This window comes from Rhopalosiphum maidis, chromosome 1 (genome assembly GCF_003676215.2).
Source record: "Rhopalosiphum maidis isolate BTI-1 chromosome 1, ASM367621v3, whole genome shotgun sequence".
Lineage (NCBI taxonomy): Eukaryota > Metazoa > Arthropoda > Insecta > Hemiptera > Aphididae > Rhopalosiphum > Rhopalosiphum maidis.
The window spans coordinates 74,907,036-74,927,623 of NC_040877.1; the positions used below are offsets into that span (position 1 = coordinate 74,907,036).

General features: G+C 28.1%; 1 protein-coding gene across 1 annotated transcript; it reads right to left on the reverse strand.

The window, feature by feature from the left end:
* Positions 1-690: 690 nt before the first annotated feature.
* On the reverse strand, positions 691-19,833 carry LOC113549259 (lysosomal alpha-mannosidase-like). Its single transcript, XM_026950471.1, has 17 exons — positions 19,630-19,833; positions 17,273-17,375; positions 14,767-14,848; positions 14,467-14,652; positions 13,909-14,114; positions 12,147-12,283; positions 11,925-12,058; positions 10,613-10,829; positions 10,310-10,503; positions 8,269-8,453; positions 7,958-8,172; positions 7,569-7,785; positions 7,350-7,467; positions 6,780-7,050; positions 6,194-6,427; positions 5,966-6,115; positions 691-1,453 (listed from the first exon to the last, which is right to left on the reverse strand). Exons 1-17 carry the CDS (start codon positions 19,816-19,818, stop codon positions 1,256-1,258), a joined length of 3,036 nt encoding a protein of 1,011 aa, XP_026806272.1. The 5' UTR covers positions 19,819-19,833; the 3' UTR covers positions 691-1,255.
* Positions 19,834-20,588: the final 755 nt, after the last annotated feature.

Sequence of the window (20,588 nt, forward strand, 5' to 3'; positions counted from 1 at the left end):
TATAATTATTTCTGTGAACATTGTGATTGTACGGGTGTGTACGGTATACAACCGTAACAACGCACAAACAACGCATAGTCCACGCTGCTACACGGAATACAAAAGACGAAATTCAACAAAAAATATTTGTAATGACATTAAATACCAAATGGAAAAATATTACGCGATAAAATCAATATTGTTCCAATAGTCTTGCGTGTGTGTGTGCTCTTTTATTAGATTATACACGAACGTAATATAATAATAATACACGAATTACCTAAATCGTAGCCAGAATTTTATATTTCGGCAATAGAAGAGACGACACTGCTCCGGATTTGTAGGAAAATTAATTTTAGGAGCACTAACATTCTGTTTCCCGAGGCGGACGCATTCTGATTTCCAACTCCTCATTTAAGTATATGCAGTATGCGCGTATTACAATATGACATATGTACAATATGTCCCGTTACCGTAGTACATATATACCTAAGAAAAAAAACAGCAATTTATAGTGTACACGGTGTGTGTATGGACATAAAAATAAATGTAAAACTCAATGTACCCGTTTGTGTATACTATTTGAAAACTTGCGAAAAAAGGAACACAGTTATGTGTGTGGTTTGTACGGATAGTTTCGTCTAAAATAAATATATTTATTTAAAAAGGATTATTACATATATAATTTTGTATACAATATACATCAAACAAACAATGGTTTTATTAAATTCATACAATAAGTCTATATTAAATTAATATTACAAAATTAGTCTCATACAGTCATGTACTTCACAATTTTAATTTACAATAATAATATGATGATGAACGTCATGCTGTATGATTTAGTAAAATAAATTAATAAAATAACAAACTATTTAAAAATAAAAGGGGCTGTGAAGATTTAAAAAGAAAACATCAATAATATGGAAACACGGGTGTCATATCGACTCATGAGAAATCCAGAGATTATTTTAATAAACTTTTCGCATCATTTTATCTCCGGATGTATGCTTTACATTTTTTCTTCTTTTTTAAATTAAGTAAATAAAAACTAATATTTTATTAGCCGTATATGCCTACTTCCGCAGTAATCACATTTCATTTCCAACGGACATTTTTCATTGTGAACATAATATTTACTTTACCTATATATTATAATATGTTGATTTTTCTTGTGCGCATGTGTATGTATATGTGTAGACAAAACAATTTAATAGTTTCCTTACAGTTCCTTTGTCTTTGGTTATAATAATAAAACTCAAAACAAATCTGTACATTATCGTGGTTTCACCGTAAGCAAATAAGTTTTAATGGCCATGGGTGTGAGGAGATTGTCTGGTAGGGGTGCATTTAATTCTGGTCGTTGCGGTTTATCGCTATAGTTCCAACGGTAACGATCTAGATCTGCCTTAGCCAAATTTGCGCTTAACGTCAGTTCTTTATACTCCAATACCTCCAATTGCGAAAATAATTGCTGAAACACGTTTTAAAATAATTTTACATTAGTTTTTGAAAAGTTAACGAAGTGCTTAAATGTCAATGTCGCGAACGCCTAATGAGTTCGCTTTCAAGGAGAAAAAATAACAAACAATAGGAACATCAAACACGACGTGTTTATCACAATATCGTGGACCTTTATTGTATTTTTTTTCTTTTTATTCACTAAGATGATAATGGTTCCTACCGATAACATAATAATCATGTGGGAAGGGGATAAGTTCGCAATTTGAAACACAAATCCATATTATATATAAGTCGTATAAAAGTTATTTGAAGTACGATGAAGAGAAACAATTGTTATAAATTGATCAGTTAATACATTTTAATAGTTATAATTTATTAATATTACACAAATAATCAATATGAATAAATATGTATTGTATTTCTTATATTTACTAAATACAATATATATTATATCACAGAATAATATAGAAACAAAAATAATATATTTATATATATATACATACGATACATATTAATATATTATATTATTTTAATACATAAAAACGTACAAATAGATAATAAAGTTAAAGTTATAAATAATTTATAAAATTCTCATCTGATTGTTTGTAACAATTCGTAATGAAATACTCCTATACATTTCATATTCATAATTATCTTGCTCTCAAACAGTAGCCAAATTGTAATTTTTTTTAAAAAATTTAAAAAAGTTACTCCATTGAATTTCTTATGATAATATATCATAGATTTTTGGACTAACGTACCCAAATGTGTACGTGAAGTTAGTTTTGTGTGCATGGTTGGTGCTTTCATAAAAAATATTTGTCTAGTATTATATTCATGTTCAGTTTAAACAAATATATATTTTTGATAATGTTAAGTACATAAGGTTTGTAGAATATATTTTTTTTATCAATAGTACATTCATTTTGCCATACAAATATTTTGTGTGATGTCTCGAGTTTTTTTTTAAACAATTATTGACATTATATTTTAAAGATTGTATAATTGTTTTTGTATACCCAACCGAATCATTCCTATACTTAAACACCATAATGAATTATAGATTCTATTACACTACGTTACTACATTACTCTTTTCTTAGATTATAAAATATAATTTTGAAAGCATACATTAATTTTTATTTATTTATTTGTTAAAAATATCTATTTGGTCATTCCGTTTATAATAATGAAACAAATGTTTACAGTTTTTAACTACTTTTACAATTATTTAAAATATATATAGGTTTAATATTTTGATTTAAACATACATTGTCATAATACATATTATTTAGACTTTATTTAGTTAATTATAATTAACTATGAAATATGATAAACTGTAAGTTTTTCCTAAGGAATAAATTATCATCACATAGTAATTTTTGGATTTTAGTCAAGTCGTTGTGTATAGATAGTTAAATACATTATCAAAATAATACCTAATACTTATGAACTGGCCTTCAATAAAATAATAAAAAATACTACATTGTCTATATAAATAGTTCGTATGTGTTCAAATTATTTATTTGGTTTATATGTGATATATATATATATTAATGAGCGTGAATGATAGAGTAGTTCCGTGAGGTACACCATGTATTATTGAAGTTTCTTGACTTAATTTATTGCTAATTTGATCGTGTTATTTTTTTTTTTTCAGTGTATAAACTTAATAAATTTGAAGACGTCTCTTTAATACCAAATTTGTTAAAATGTAATATTTTATAATATACATTATTAAGTGCTTTTGCTAGATCCTATAATAAACAGTTGCACATTTTTTTTTACCTAAGGATTTATAAATATAGTTTGATACGGTTAAAATTACTTGTTATGTTCAGTGCTTTTTATCAGGAATTAATCTGAACGGAATAAATTAAAGAAAATAATTAAGGTAGGTATTAATACTTTCTTTTAAATATATTTTTTTTTCAAAAGATTTAGCAATATTCAAAGTTTGTGAAATTGGACGACAATTTTCAATTTATAAAATTTTTGAGTATTATTTATTCTTATTATTATTATTACTGACATTTTAGATTTTTTTTTTGGTTAGGTGAATTTATTATAAATGTGTAATGGTTTAATCCATATTATTGATAATTTAAATAGTGTAATTAGTTTTGGAACGTTTAGGTTTTTAGAGCGGTTTGCATTGTTTTTAATTATGTTGATTTACATTATAAAATATACTATTGGTATATTTGGTATATCGTATATTTAAATAAGTACACCAAAATATATACCTAGTTATTTATGATTATAATAGCATAGTAATTATAGATAGCTAATACATTAAGTAATAGGTAAAATTAGTGTTCTGTAACCAAATTAAGTAAAATTACCAGTGCTTAATACTAAATAGTTAGTATCAGTATAATATTATGTCACTAAGTATATGGTCTATAATCACGGACAATCGATTTAATCACTACTTTCAGCTTATTAGCTTACATTAATAAAAATTCGGATTGTTCTTAAAAAAAAAAACAATTTCGAATAATTTGTTAAATAAAAAATTGTTCTTAACCTGTATAATATTTATACTTGGTAATTCACATTCACCTAATAAAATATACAGTTAAATTTTTATCGTGCGTATAATTATAATTTAATCCAAGGTGATTTGTCCAGCATTAATTTTTACTTGAGGTATATAACAGTCTAATTCATACAGTGTATAATCTACATGCATAGAAAAGATAAACATTAGCTAGTTAATATTTTTTTTAAGCTTCTTAACTTAAGAATTAATTAATTATCTATAATTTTCGACTAGACCGTGTGATGACTATACGTTCCCAAAAATTTTAAATACTATGTAAATTAGATATTTAAATTATGTAAAAGTACATCCAAGTATGTACATCATCAATGCTAGTATACAGCATGAATAAGCCAGCCTAGATGTTTTGTGTTTATCTACGTTGCATTGTGCTGATATTATAATAGTGCGTTACACGTCTAATAAATACCTAATAATTATAAAAAAAACTAAGGAAGTCTATTTTTTATATATTAGGTTTTAGGTGCGGCTCTTTATCGAATTAGTAACTACCATTTATGTAATAATTATGAATTCGAATTTAAATGATAAATCGTTGTCTACGAAAAACGATTCTGAGCGGAAACGATAATATAATGTCAGCAGTTGTGTCTAAGAATATATAATTTCCTAATTAGAATTTACTTGTGAAAAATATTAAGAATTATGCTTCTTTCGTAAAAAAATTATTACAGATACCAAGATATTATATTAAAACATTGTTTAAAATCGTAAACCGTGTACTTATTTATATACCGTAAATGACTTTTCAAATAGTTTTATCTTTTTGTTCAGTTTTTTTTTACTTATTTACTCCCTTTGATCATTTATATCTTTTAGTTAATTATAATAGAGCGTAATCCTTTTAAAAAACACTATATTATAAGCTCAGATATTTTAATTAATACAGAACTGTCATTTGTTTTAAAAACAGAACTACAAAACCAAATCTTACATGTTGCTAACTAAGTTTATTATTGAAGAGTATATATAATATCATTAAAGTGTAGCGCTGAGACAACGTGTAAATCAGTTTACGTTTTGTGTAATTAAAATTTAAAATTGTACTTGACTAGTGGCTATCAACTACTTGTCTACTTACGTTTTTAAATCTAGAAAAAGCTATTGACTATAGAATTTTTAATATTTTTATGGGCTAAATGTATAAAAGAAAATAAATCATGGATATTATGGTGGTGAAAACTTTTTAAAATATGTCTATTATAGAAGGATATTAACAATTGTATTGTTGAAAAGACGTCTTATGCAGGATAAAAATAATATCGATTTCATATTTTCAATAATGCATTGTTTACATTTTACTGATAAACATGATTTAAAGACGACCTAGTTATACATAAAATGCTCAAGTTGTATACTAGTGCTTAGCGGAAGTACCTAGATTGTATGTAAGAATATACTGCTTGGAAAAAAATATTTATATTAAACTGTATACTAAACTAATGATTGTTCGTATAAGTCGATCATTAATTTTAGTACCTATCAACATATGCATTCCCAATAAATATCCAAAACAATTTATCTATCTTAAATAGGTCTTTAAATCTTTGTTATACGTACTATCTGTTCAGTTTCAAATCAATTGAATACTTCTTAAAAAACGTATCTACTGAAATATTTTATTCAATTTGATTTTCCTTTCATGAGTTATTGTTATAACCACATAATATAATATAATATAGTATAATATTAATTATTTTTTATATTATATTCTGAATGCAGTACATTTAGTAGCTAATTACAAAATTGTTGTTATCTAAAAAAAAATCTGTATTGTATAAAAATATGTAAACTTTAAGTATTATTTTTTGAAGTACGTTAGTAAGCAATTTAAATTAATAAATGATTTCATCAATAACTTATAATGATACAATAATATTGTTATATTGTAAAAAAAAAAAAAATGTTGTTCCAATTAAAATAAATATTATTTTTAATCAATAAGTTTGGTACTTACTTGAAGATGCACGGTTTCAGGTAGAGATAAAAATCTATCTTCGTCTTTCTCAAATATATGTTCAATTCTCAATAAAACTTGATCTTTTCTCCAATGTTCCAAAGTCAAAAGATGTATATTTAATGGTAATGAATTGTTCAACAATTTATACTGCGAATACCAAATGTGTGTATTAGATAGGTGAGGAGAAGCATTTAAAATGCAATTAGCAACGCTAATAGATCTTACCGTTGCACTGAACTTTGAAACCCATTCGTTACTTTCCATGTGAGTTGGTGCCAGTGTAACAACAGGTTGCATGACTGTATGGAGTGCCGACAGCCTGTGAGCTTTGGCAGCCTTATCTAACTCGTTAAAGTGTAATATGTGTTTTCCCCTAGTCACCATGCCTTCGCCGTATTGATTCTCATCCAATGGTTCGCTAACCCCTTGGCTGTCGTCGTACAATAGTCGACGATGAAGCTGTAATATAAGAATACGTATAGGTATATATGGACAGATGACAATGTATATGACAACTGCAATGTATATGAACATTTTAAAATATTTTGAGTCTGTGAATTTTTGATATTCAACGCAGGTAAAACGAAAAGTATTATAATAATATTATCATCGTTTAAAATAATTATCACGTTGAATCGTAAAACGATATTTGATCATTTGGATTGACTTTTTATCTAACATAAAATAATTGTGAATTTTAATCATTCACCGGCAAATTATTATAATTTATAAAATGTTCTGCACAAGTGCAGACCGTATAATATAAATAGCATAGTAATATTTAACAGTGAACAGCTTGTTAACAATTTACCATAAGTTCCAATGTGCCATCCTCGATGCTAGTACCGCCCTGAGGCCGATCGGTTATTATTGTGGCTTGGTGAATAGCGTCCCTGATTGCTATGCTTGAAGTAATTGGATAATAATTAGATGCAACGGGTTCAGTTAGGGTTAAATTCCAAGAAGAACGTTGATTCCGTTTCCTTTTCATCCACCTCCTTCCATTAGAGTCCGTATAAAACGTACCGTTCGACGCTATTTTGGTTGTATATTTTGTAATGACTTCTTTTCCGATCCATTCCCTACATAATCAATCAAACTAACATATGTTAATAATTCATCAAAGTGTATTAATAAATAATAACATTATATACAGTCACGTACATTTTTGCATTAATAATAATTGTAAATTGTTTGCATCGTATTATAGGCTATCAAAAACATTATTATAATGTAAACTATTAAATATTAAAAATAATGAATTTAAAAAAATGATTTAATACAGTATACATTTAATACAGAAATATATTTGTAATAATCAACTGTTTTTTAAGTATTTACAATTTTCAATTTTTCATTATTGTTTTTTTTTTTTACTCACATAATAGGAATGGGTCCGACGAGCCATTCGAATTCAATTGATTCTTGTTGATCATAAATCCTAACTACTTGACTAAGCCAAGAACTAAAAGACTGGTGTACTTCGTGCACGTTTTTGCCTGAAAAAAATTACATATAATATATATAGCACTTTGCCGCTTTAGGCCGAATTGTATATGTATGGCTACATAAGTATTAACGAAGGTAACCATTATAATACCTCGGTAAATTGTCAAATTGATTTTTTCAGATATAACTGTCGGTTGGTTTTTAGTGGGTCTAAAAATGTAAGCTCCGCTGGCACGGTTATCGGCGTTGAAATTATAACCTTTCATCGACTCGTAGAAAAAAAAATTTTGCTGCAATTGATGTCTTGTGCCGTTTTGCTCTATCCACTGAACTAGTCCGCTGGTACCGTTAAAACCTATTTTCAATTTCTACAGATTTGTCAAATCGGAAGAAATAAAAAACGGTACGAAGGTATAATTATATAATATATATTATGTATAAAATGCGTATAACGACACGCATAAAATAATTATAAATTATAATATATCGTAAAAGTTATTAGTTTAATTTGAAATGTATTTATTGTTATTGTTGTTATACCCCGTTTTCTATCGTCACTTCCTCTGTGCTATTGTGTGGCGTCGGTCTCGGTGGGGGTTCTGGTTCGTTAATTCTCTCCACATGATAGTTGACTAATCCTAATGGGGACACTTCGCTAGCAATAAATACTAGCTCGTGCGTGGCGTTCGAGGTACGGCCTCCCAGTCGGAAAATCTGACCAGGCAAAAACACCAATTCGTACGGCACGTTGGCCCCTGAAAATCCAAACATATGCGTGATCAGCATCGTTTAAGTTGGGTGTGCGAAAATAATCAAATCTGTGTAGCTGCTGTAGTTTAAATTGTTGTTACCATTCGGACCGGTAACCTTGTAATCTGCGTACTTCACGGGAATGCGGACAGGCGTGGTAACAGCGCGCGATAATGGGTTGTACAGAGTGATCACGAATTTAGAATTGTTCTCGGAAACATCACACTCGCTGATATTGAGCATTTTGCAATACTGCTGTTCGGGAAACTCCTTTCCAAACCATTTTCTGTAAGACCATAGTATGATTTATAACGTGTACTTTTCAACATGCGTACTTATAATATACGAACATAATGATTAATTATATTCTATAAAACACGTAACATTATAGCTGTCCCTGTTATCTATGTATAATGTATATGTGTATTAGTATTATAAATATAAATACATTTGTACACTGTCATAAATTATTACCGCTATAATAATGTTGTCGGACAGTAAGTTATTGTGATTTTTCCATTGTATGGTTTAAGTTTGTTATTATAAATCATAATAATAATATGTTTACATTTTGATTAGACATTTGTAATTACGATAACGGTTTACTTGGTTTTTTTTTTTATAATAAAACTCACATTTTTAATTCTATATACTCATACTGAACTAGCTGACTAATGTTTATGAGTAAACATCGGATATTAAAATCATTATATTTTTATCATAAGTGTTATAAGCATTCAAGTTTGGCAAAAAATTCAAGAAGTATTTATCAACTGCTCAAATTTTGTTAACTAAGCTTTTAAACTAGTATAGATGATAAAATATTGGTTTCCGGTTCGTTGAGTGTAACATTCTTCAAAACATGAAATTTAAAAATATTGCTATTATCATTATATTTTATAAAACATAAAAATTCATTGTGACGATAAAAATAAATAATATTATTATATTATAAAAATTTCAAACTGAAAATCAAAGTAAAAGTAAAAATTAATTAATCCGTTCAAGTGATACGCTAAATAAATCACCAAATATGTAATTAATGGATATTAACAATACGGTACACGTTTTACTTAAATTATAATCAGAAACTATAAGTTTAATTGATAAATACTTGTATAACATTGTTCAACTTACGTACAAATAAACTTGAACCAATTATTCTGTACACGAGAAATACAAAATCAATATTATTTATTTGAAAATGAAGTGAATACTCGATGAATATTAAATTAATTGAAACTAAATATGTACGATATGTCGGTGTAGGTGCCTACTTTAAACTAAAATTCAATAACACGTTTATACTTTTATTAAATATTAACCGTTTAATTTTCAATATTATACCACTTTAATTATATGAATTATATTTATATTATTATATTGTATATTTCATACACATACCAAATTTACTAGTTATTTTTTTCATTTAATAATGTAATTTCGGATGTTACATTTTGAAGTCAAGGCTTACATTTTTTTAAACAAATTTAAATTTTAAATTCTAAGTTATTTAACATGACATTGCATGCCACAATAAATATAATTCAGATTCCGAACAGTTTGAATTTAATTTCATTCAGAACTGAGATCGAATAATATTATGTAGTCGGGTACAAAATATTCAACAGAAATAGATACAAACAAATATATTGGAATAGACAAACAAACATGGTGATATTTTCAATCATTGCATAACAATCTTTTTAATACAAAAAATTCAGTATTCTTGCTTATTATGACCGATTTTGTTCAATAAAGTTTTCTATTTTTTTTTTTACGACTAGTTATCTATGATATGATTTTCATAAATTAGGTATTCACTATTAATACGCTATATAATGTTGTTAACAAATATTTTAAATGGTCTTATTATACTATAACTTATACAATTTAGTTGTTATTTTTTCAACGAATTTATTTATTTGTCTCTTCAGTAAATTGCGGAATAAAGCGATCAATGTGGTTTAGTAATCAAAGAAAATAGGTAATACTGTTCAACTACTAAAGAGTATAATTCAATCCTTTACTTCGACTCATTTGTGGGTATATATTTGTACTTTAACCAATCACAATATCATATTACAAACACCTATATAAAGTTAAATGGTATACAAGCTATGACAAATGGTCATGGTATACCTGTAAGCAGCCGTCAACACTTTTTGCGTCTCTCCTATCCCTTCATCTAGGTAAAGGGCATAGTCGTCAGACACATGTTGTTTTTCCGTACCCGTGATGGCGTCGTGATGTTGTGACTGCGCAACGGCGATAGCTAACATTTGCACGTGCTCGTTGAGCTCTCCTCCGAGTATCGTACCGATTTGTTTTACTGCCTAATTGGGATTACCACTGGTCAATATATTATACATTTTCGTTTTAAATCTATTACCACTATAACAATATGATGTGTTGCTTATACTTTATGTATTATAATATACTTGCCTGTAGTAGGTTGTTGGCCTTGCAAATCATGTACTTCAAATTGGACCGCGACGTAAAGTACCCCGTCCAATATGAATGTTCGTCGTGTGCGTATGGGAAGAAATCATCCGAATCCTTGAGGGGCCAAGTAACGTTTTTGGACATTTGCAGAGCGGACAAATAACATTCGGGTGTCGAATACAACACGTTCAAATTTGGTTTCAATAGATTCACGTGTCTAAAACAAATTAATATAGAATCACAAATTAATAATTTGTACGGTATCGAGTGCGTCATCTAAATAGTCGAAATATGTACACTAAATTTTGTTTTTTATTATTATTATTATTTTGATAATCAATGTTGACCGATTTTTCAAACTACTACATATACATAACAAGGGCGTATTTTTTTTTTTTTTTTTGGGGGGGGGCGATGGGGCGATCGCCCCCCTGAGCCTCTGTTTTTTTTTCTTTTTATTATTTTAATATTTTCGTAATAATATGACGACTTATGAATTATGATACACAAAATGTACACAAAATATATAGTTAAATAATTTTAAATTTTGTTTATCGCACTAGACAGTGAGAAGTCTATGGTTAACAGAAGCTGGTCTATGACGGTTAGAAATATCGTGATTGTAATTGTGATTAGTGGTTATCAATTTATCATACAGTTTATATTTGTCGTTTATCATCTGGTTAACGCTGTTGACGGTTGTGTATTACAATGTAGTTATTGGTTAATATTATATAGACTAATAAGTTTTGTGTGAATGTCAATAATATAGGTACGTTTTTAAAATGAATAAACGAAAACAGTCTACGCTCTTAGAGTTTTGTAATAAAAAAAAGAACAATAGTTCCAATTCTACAGTGGTAACTGCGGATGCCGATGATACAGTTGTAATATCCGAGGTAATATCAGCGTCAACAACAACTTATAATAAAGTAACTACTAGTAATATTGAGGTAGAAAATGATATTTCCTCATTAGTTATTAGTAATGATATCGGTCATTATATTAATTCATCACGTGTTATTGAAGATACTGTTAAAATAAAATTTTTGGAAAATAAGTGGAAACCACCCCCTAAGCTTTAAATATCCGTTTTCAATTCATAAAAAACAGGGAAAAAAAGAAAAACGGTTTTTGATGTATAACCATTTTGAACAATTTCCATGGCTTGTATACTTATATTATTGTTTTTTTTTTTTAAAATTGTGTAAAAGTCGCCCCCCCTAAAAACAGGGCCAGAGACGCCCTTGATACATAATATGCGTTTAAGTTGAGATCAATATTGCTTGCATATGCGAAAAAATCATTGTACTTGATTAATTTGTCCATATTTCTGAACCACGACGACGCCACCGAATAAGAGAAATCACCACCCATGGTCATCATGATATTATTCGTTTTGAATGCCGAAGCGTATCGCTGGACGTGATTTGCAAAGTTTTCTACCTTCCAGAGAAATAAAATATTATTCAATTCATTAATTATCAATGCACAGGTTATTATAATATATACGTCCATTAGGTGTAATTATTACTTTTGCATTGACGTTGTATCCGTGTAGTTTTGGGTTGTCCAAAATGGGATCATCGTTGCAAAATGCATCAAAACAAAATCCTTCGGGGGCAACGTATAAGTTGTATAAAACACTTGTAAACAATTCACCACCTTGTCCTACAGGGATTTATAAACCATTAATTTAGCATATCGCGCGAAATAAACCGTAGAAAATAATATATATAATTCGCTCAAAAACTTTTGTCGTCGATAAATATTTTATGAAACTTAATAATTGTATTTTAACTTGATTTAATATTATAAAAGTGTTTATATTATAACTGATTTAAAATTAATTACATTTAAAAGAATTTTTAAAGACGTAAGAATAATTTTTTTGTTAAATATGCTCTTTGTTAATAAACCAACTAACCAAAACAAATTAAATTATATTTAATAATTTTTAATTACAATTACAAATTACGATAATAAATATGATTTATTCAGTATTAATTGTTTACTTTTTTTAAATAATGACTTCGATGTTGAAATATTTGTTTAATCTGCTGAATTAAAAATAACCAATTTGATGTGATTTTTTACGAGATGTTTTGTTGGAATTTAAAATAATAAAAAATGAGTAATATTTCTGTAACACTTTCAACAATGTTTTAAACTTTAACTTCAGCGAACCTATATTCTTAATATAAAATGATCAAATCTAGATAATCCTCCTCAAACTTTTACTATAAAAACAAGTATGAAAACATATATGTTATTTGTCCGAAAAATTTTTATACGTCGATAGAAGTTTATAAATTACCAATTGATTTGGGTTATTTGTTTAAATGATATTAGTTACAAAAACGTATTCAAACTTTAAAGTATAGTGAATGCGAGAAATAAGAACAAAATTGTTTTCCGCGTGGTACAGAAACAAAAGTAGTTTAACTCGTAAAATAAGAAACAGGCAAAAGTATCATTTTTAATTTGTCTTAGAAAAACTAAAATTAATTAATGTATAATATAGGTATTCATAATTTATGTATAATAGTAATGGTGAAGGCACTCAAAGTTAATTGGTATGGATCTCACCTACACATTGTATAGATAATAAAAAATATATATATATATATATATAATATCTTTTATACTTGTACATTAGTTATAGCTTATTTTGGAGTTTTTAGCAAAATTTTGTCATATTGGATAAAATTGTATTAATATATTAACAAAAATAATGATATTAAATCATTATTAAATGTATATAGTTATAAAATTACCATTTAACATAATGTTATCCGTCAAATAAAATAACGTAAATGTAATACGCCTATGTGTAATCTCTATAATTAAATAATGAAACTATATTTAATCTAATATTGACATTGAAAAACATAAATATAACTATATCAAATTATTGCTGATAATAAAGTATTAATCAATAGAATAATAACGTATAATAATGTAAATAATATTATACAAATTTAAAATGCAAAAAAAAAAATTATTTAATTTACCTAATTATATTGTTTTTTTTTTTTTTTTTAATTGAGTTTGTATTATAATTAATATTGTTTTATTAATATAAACGTTAGTTTGTTTTTACATAAATTAAAAAATATATATCATATAACTGAATTTTCTTTAACCATAATACATTTTTGACACCTTTCGGGGCTTAGTGAAAATGATATAATAATATATAGTGACGAAAAATAAGTCTGGCAAATAACTTTTATATTTTTACAAACATAAATTAAATTAAAATATTATTATTTTAGTAAAATGCATGTGATCACCTATATTGACGTCCGGTCTCCATACCATTTCCATTGTTTTCTGACTTTTTCTAAGAGCTATGTCTTCGTGATCTATTCGGCCCAAAACCAATCCATCAAAACCCATTTCAGCAAATTCAGCAGCCACTTCGCTTGAATGACCAAATGGATCAATTTGCCATGCCACACGAGGCCGAGCACACTCTCCAAACGTATCGTTTAAGAACCTAAAATATAAGACAATAATCTATACCTATGAAATAACTGAGCACACGGTGTGATATTATAAAGTTATTTTTATGAAATTATGTAATAAAAACGAGTCTTTAAAAAACTATAAATAATTTTAGAAACCAAAAAAAAAATATTATTATTAAAATTTAATTATTTTGTGTGAAGTAAAATACAAATTATTAAATAACCCCATTCTTGGCGCAACAATCAACAGCAACCATCTATAACTTCCCTACACGACAAATCGTTATTTAAACACACAAGAGAACGCAATATACCTTTTATAACCTATACATTATAATATTCAGATATATTCAACCGCTATAACACATTAGTAGCGCTTACTTAAGGCCCAAAGTCATCTGATCGATAAGGGTTGAATAATGAGGGACCGCTTCATCGCTCATCACCCATCCACCGTGCAACAGTTGTAACCGACCTTCGTTCACTAGCATCTTTAAGCTATTTCGGTTCCACTCGTCTTGTTCTTCCCACCAACGCCACAAAAACGCAGTTTCCACAAAAACAAATCTGGTAAAAAAATTATACATAAATATTACAAACTTGAATGAATCCGTTTTTAATCAATTCCGAGTAATCTACGTATAATACCAAAATTTAAAAATTTAAAAAAATGATTTTTACTTTCGGTTTTTGTTTTTCAGCAGTTCGGAAACAACCGAGTCCAAGATGTATTGCACACCGTAGGGTGCATGCGCTTTGTTACCTTGTAAAAAATAAAATTTCATTAGACAAAAAAGTAACCAATTTTAATGTTGCTAATGGATAAATTACTTCCTATTTTACAGCTAACATACAGACAAAATTATTTTACATGATACACTCAATTTCAGGGTTAATTTATTCCATATGGATATAATCGTTTATAATTTGGGAAGTTAGGGGTTGAGATTATTTTACAATAAGTACAATAGATACGTCCGATTAATGCTTATATAATGCCTATATGCAAATTATTAGGTAGTTACTAGGTATTTGGTATATTATTGTATAAACTAAATTATAATTTATTCGTAATATGCATGTGAAATCGTTCAGATTTAATTGTTAAGTTAATACGCTAACCATAGATTGAGTATAATTTACAGGGTGATTCACCAAGCATGCTAACTTTATTTTCTTCAATAATGCTGTTATTGAAAATCTGATTTGTTTTGGAATTTTTAAATAGATTAAAAACCATACTTTAAAATGCTTAAGATTATTTTTCATACTTAAGAAATGCAAACATTTTTTATTTGTTATGTGATAACCCTCCCTGGCCCCACTTTCTACTATAAATAATTATTTTACAGATATTTTTTCTGAAAATGTTGATGTATCAAAATTAAAATTAAAATGAGTAGTTTTTGAGTTGTTTAAATTTATCTATTCAAGGTAATAGATTTATGATAATGGTTTTTATTTTGTAAGTATTTAAAATAAAAACAAATTATTAAAACTAAAATATGATTAATCTTGTCGCATTATTGTTACGATAATCATTTATATTCTTATCTAAAACACCAAAGTGTAGGTAATATTATATGTTTAAATTGTGAAATTTATCTTTCATGAAATTTCTTATCAAAAAATAATTAAAATATTCTTGGTAAAAATATATTACTGAATTATTATTAGATTTGTAAAGTATTAGTAATGCATTATAACCACTTATCTTATGTAAAAAAAACTTCCTAGGTATTAACCTTGTATGGTTGGGCCAGTTATTTATGCGTACATCAATTATTACTGAAATAATAACAGCGAAAAAATTGCACTATATACGACTAGATAATTTTTTTTACTATTTTAAGGATTAAGTAATTTCTGTATGAACCGTGTTGATTTATTAGCAAGCTGTACTCCTCTCGAGAGATTTTATGTTAAAATACTTAGGGAAATTAAAAATATAAATAAACGTAGTATGCTCTTATTCTATGACATATTATTATTATTAGTTTACGAAAAAAAATAATTTTATTAAATCTTGTTTTAAAATATTAACCAAACTGTATAATTGATATAAAAAAATGCCTTAATATAGTTGTTTAAAACAATAAATGTATAAAAAAAATAATCAAATCCAATATTAAAAAAGGATATATTTATAGCGTCTGATCAACAATAATAATAACGTTATCTATCCAACATTTTTAATTTAAATTTTGTTTGAATATGCCATAATATCATATTACTATTACTATGATTTTTTTTTTACAAATAATACTAATTCAAAACGACGTGTAGTTAGAAGGTAAGTATTGTATTATACGACTTTAGTTTTGTTCGTGTTTAATGTTTACATAATTTTCTAAAGCAAATTCAACTTTGATTTATAATAATATTAATGCAAACTTTATGTAAATAAAAAATAAAAGACTTAATAATAATAGTATGCCATATTACTGCGCTGAATAAATTAAATACAATTTTTTTAATTCTGAATACATGTACTTAACCAAAAATTCAATGCGGTTATACTTTTAAAATAATGTTAATTAAAACTTGTTCATGGAATAGGCAAAATCTAATATGAATTATGTACTGTTAATTATAATGTTAATTTATCTTAATTAATTTACTTTGAACCTAAAAACTTGATTATTTCGTTTTATTTCGGCGATATTTAAATCAAACTACTAAATGGGCATAAATATACTGAATATTATCATTCATTTCGAGGTTAACAGTTTTTTTTGCCAATTTAAATAGTGCTCAATGATAATATTGTGATTATCAGTGTTTTAAATTTTATATTAACATAATAAATGGAATATATTATTAAACAAATCTTTGTTGAGAAATAAAAATTCTATTTATGTTTTTTAGTAAATATAAAAAATAATTATAAAATTACTACTGTGGTGTATTAGTTTTATACCATTTATACTAGTTTATAAACCATAGTTTTTTATAAACTTTTCATTTTCTAATTAAAATATTGATCTCATAGTTTTAATTACATATTATAGTTATATATAGTAATATAGTGTGTATTGTCATTATGTAAAATAAATAGTATCTGTTGATTGTTTTAAAATAGATAAACGTACAAGAAAGATAACAATTTCAAAGTAAATTGTATTTAAAAATTTGCTTAATTTTATAGGTAATTAATAATAATACATTCAATTAAAAAGATACCAACTGCCATAGTAATACTGATCCACAGTTTTCAGCCATCCCACGTCATCGTGTGTGTGAGCGATCAGATGTACGTTTAACTTATTTGGATCGATTGCGTTGCATGACTAAAACAATAGTTATAAATACATTTTTCTATAAAACATCTTATTGAATAATTGTATCAATAAAAACTTAATGTTTATGGTGATTCGTGTACATCGTATTAAATTATAATACGAGTTTGTGACAACAAATACAATCAACCATATTTTTTAAACCTGTTTCTCCTAAGCTGCTTATACATTTTAAGATGTACATAAAATCATTAAATGAAATGTATATTTCATTTGGTTCCAAAATTTAAATTATATACAAAATATTTCTTAGTTCTTGAAAATATATACATTTTTTAAGCTAAAACAATACCTCTATAGTATTGTTTTATGAACTTAGTCGATTTTTGAATTGAAATATTTTATGTTCTTGTATTTTTATCAAAAAAAATAATACGATTATCAACATAATTGATGAAAAATATATATATTAAGTTATTATAATATTTGACTATCTATTTCTTGATTTGATAAAATTGTAATAAAATTACAATTTTCAAATACGTTAAATATAGGTACTATAATAACTTATAACGATAACGACCGTTTTTAAAAAACCGAATTTGACAGCATCAAACACTATAACGTGAAATTTTAGAGTTAAGAAAAAATCAATAGGTACGCGTAGAAAAAATTCACGGATTCAAGGTCAATGCCAACTCGATAACCTTTAAGACGTGATGATGATTAATTTATGTAGTCCATGTGCAATAATTATTGTGTATATATGTATTGTATATACGCTCAAACGATAACAAACGGTATAAGAACATCTTTACATACCTATAGGTACTTATACTTTTATTAGGCCGTTAATCGTTAATCAGTCGGGAAATAATATACCGGTGCAACAGGTTAGGTACCGGTACCACAGGGTCACCGCCGGTCAACGATTCACCCAGTACAATATAAATAATATAATTTTTAAGTGCGTTTTAAAACAAGAAACACATAAATGAGAACGATATTTTTTTATAGATATATATATAAATATATATATACATACATACAGGTACAAGAGTTTGATGTTGCGTTGCCACTATGTAACTTTTTATTTCCTATACTCTATAGTCTATACGGTCGCCGTTAACGCACAACGGGGTAATAGGTATTAGTTAGATACACATTTTGTTTTGTCTTGGGTAGGTAGGTATCTTTAATGGTTTTAAAAAGAACTACTACGTAATTATCCGCATTATGCAAATCGTATACATTAAACAAATTCTAACTATCGTTGATTTAGTAATATTATTTTAATAAATTCAAATCGATGACCTGCACAACGTCGATGATTCATAACAGTACAACATAAAATTATAATCATTCGTCGTCGTCGACATCGACTATCATACCCGTCATTGTACTCGTCAGTCATCGACTCTTGCGTTCGTGTGTGATTTAAAACAAATATTATTTTAAATATAATACGTTTATGCGTGTACGAGCGCGTGCGGACGTGTGCATACCTACGACAATATAATGTTACCTATAGGACCTTTGGTATAATAATATGAAAACGTAAAACGTCACAGACGCGCGGTCAAAGGCCACATTCCACGAGTTATTCCGATAAAAATTACAAAAACTTTTCGTGTACACTAGTTCGCGTTATTTTTTATTATTGCTCGCCAACGCGTGTACGTACGTTTGTACCAATTGCTTTTTATTGCTCAGTCTACATATATATATATATAATATGAGTACCACGTTGTACACGCATAACACGCATGTCGTATATACATAAGAATACTTATGTGTTTATAGTGTAACGTGTATAGTATTCAATTGGTTCATAAAAGAGACACGTCCTTTTCAGCGATTACACACTTAGACGGCACACTCTCGCACACGTCATATTCATACTTACGCGTTTAACACGCAAAATAATGTACAGGATCGTCGAAAATTTGAGTCTCCGCCCGATTCCTATCGCCCAAATGATGGATGACGACCCCGCCGCCCCGGTATAATATTATATTGACATCGTAAACGTGAACGTGCGACTGTACTATATGTACCTACCTATAATTCCGATACGTCGACGAGGCCAAAAAAGCGTATATTAACCAACAGAATTCCATTGCACAGATAATCATATTGGAATATTAGGCGTAAGATTCTACCGACCATATACGTCCCGTGACGCGCGAGGGTTTTAGAGGGTGGAAAGAGGGGCAAATACGATGATACGACGGCGGAATGTTCCTCGTCTGCCGGACGTCGGAGGTTTCCCGGGAACCCTGTGGACGGAAGTGGTTTTTTTTACCTTTGGAGCGCATCCGCTGGACGACGACTCGTGATCTGCTGCGGCGGTGGTCTGCGCCAATAACGCGCAAAGCGCGACGCACACGGCGGCGGCGGCGGCAGCGGCGAACCGGTACCGAACAACACGTGACGGCGACCGGTCAAAGGACGCTACAGTGCGAACGGCCATACCTGTGGGCAACACGACCATTACCGAGTACTGACGTCTGACTGAATGTGTGATGCACATAATAATATAATACGTATAGGTACCGTCTCGCCACCACCGCCACCATAATAATATGTAATACATCCCGTGTACACATATACTTATTTCCCCCACCGCGACTCTGCCTATATAAACATATTTTTACATAATTTACCGAGTTCGATAATAATAACATTTATATATATATATATATATATATATATGTGTGTGTGTGTGTATGTGTGTGCATTTAATATTTATACATATTGTTATTTTTACGATTGTCCGCTGTTATGATAGTATTACATCACTACAATAAAATAATAATAACGACGACGACAATGACGATATGATATAGTGACGACGATAACGATAGGTCACGATAATAATAACAGTTTGAATAAAAACGATATTGGTTTTGTATATTAATGTTATATATAGTTTGTAACTGCCAAATATTCTGGTTGTAACGTACTACTATAATATTTAGGTATTCGTAGATGGATAAGAGGCGAGTGGGCCGAAACGGAAAGTTTCCAGCCGAACGACGGTGTGACAATACGCGGATATCATATTATTATTTATTATTATTTATATTGTCATACCGTTGACCTACTTCTATCGAAATATTTTCCGCCGCACATAGTACGGCAGTATTAAAACATTATGATAGAGCCGCCGATGTAGGTATACCGTACGATAGATGTATAACACGAAACGGCGTATACAAGTGAGGTCGTTCGGTGGTTGAAAGTTTTAAACTTCGTCTCGAA

What these genes read in the sequence shown, in the direction of transcription:
- LOC113549259 (XM_026950471.1), bottom strand. Translation starts at nt 19,818, where the DNA reads ATGGTCGTGTTGCCCACAGGTATGGCCGTTCGCACTGTAGCGTCCTTT. An exon ending in GGATCAGTATTACTATGGCA is followed by an intron (nt 14,849 to 17,272) that starts GTTGGTATCTTT and finishes ATTTTTTACAAG; the next exon opens with GTAACAAAGCGCATGCACCC. An exon ending in CTGAAACCGTGCATCTTCAA is followed by an intron (nt 1,454 to 5,965) that starts GTAAGTACCAAA and finishes AACGTGTTTCAG; the next exon opens with CAATTATTTTCGCAATTGGA.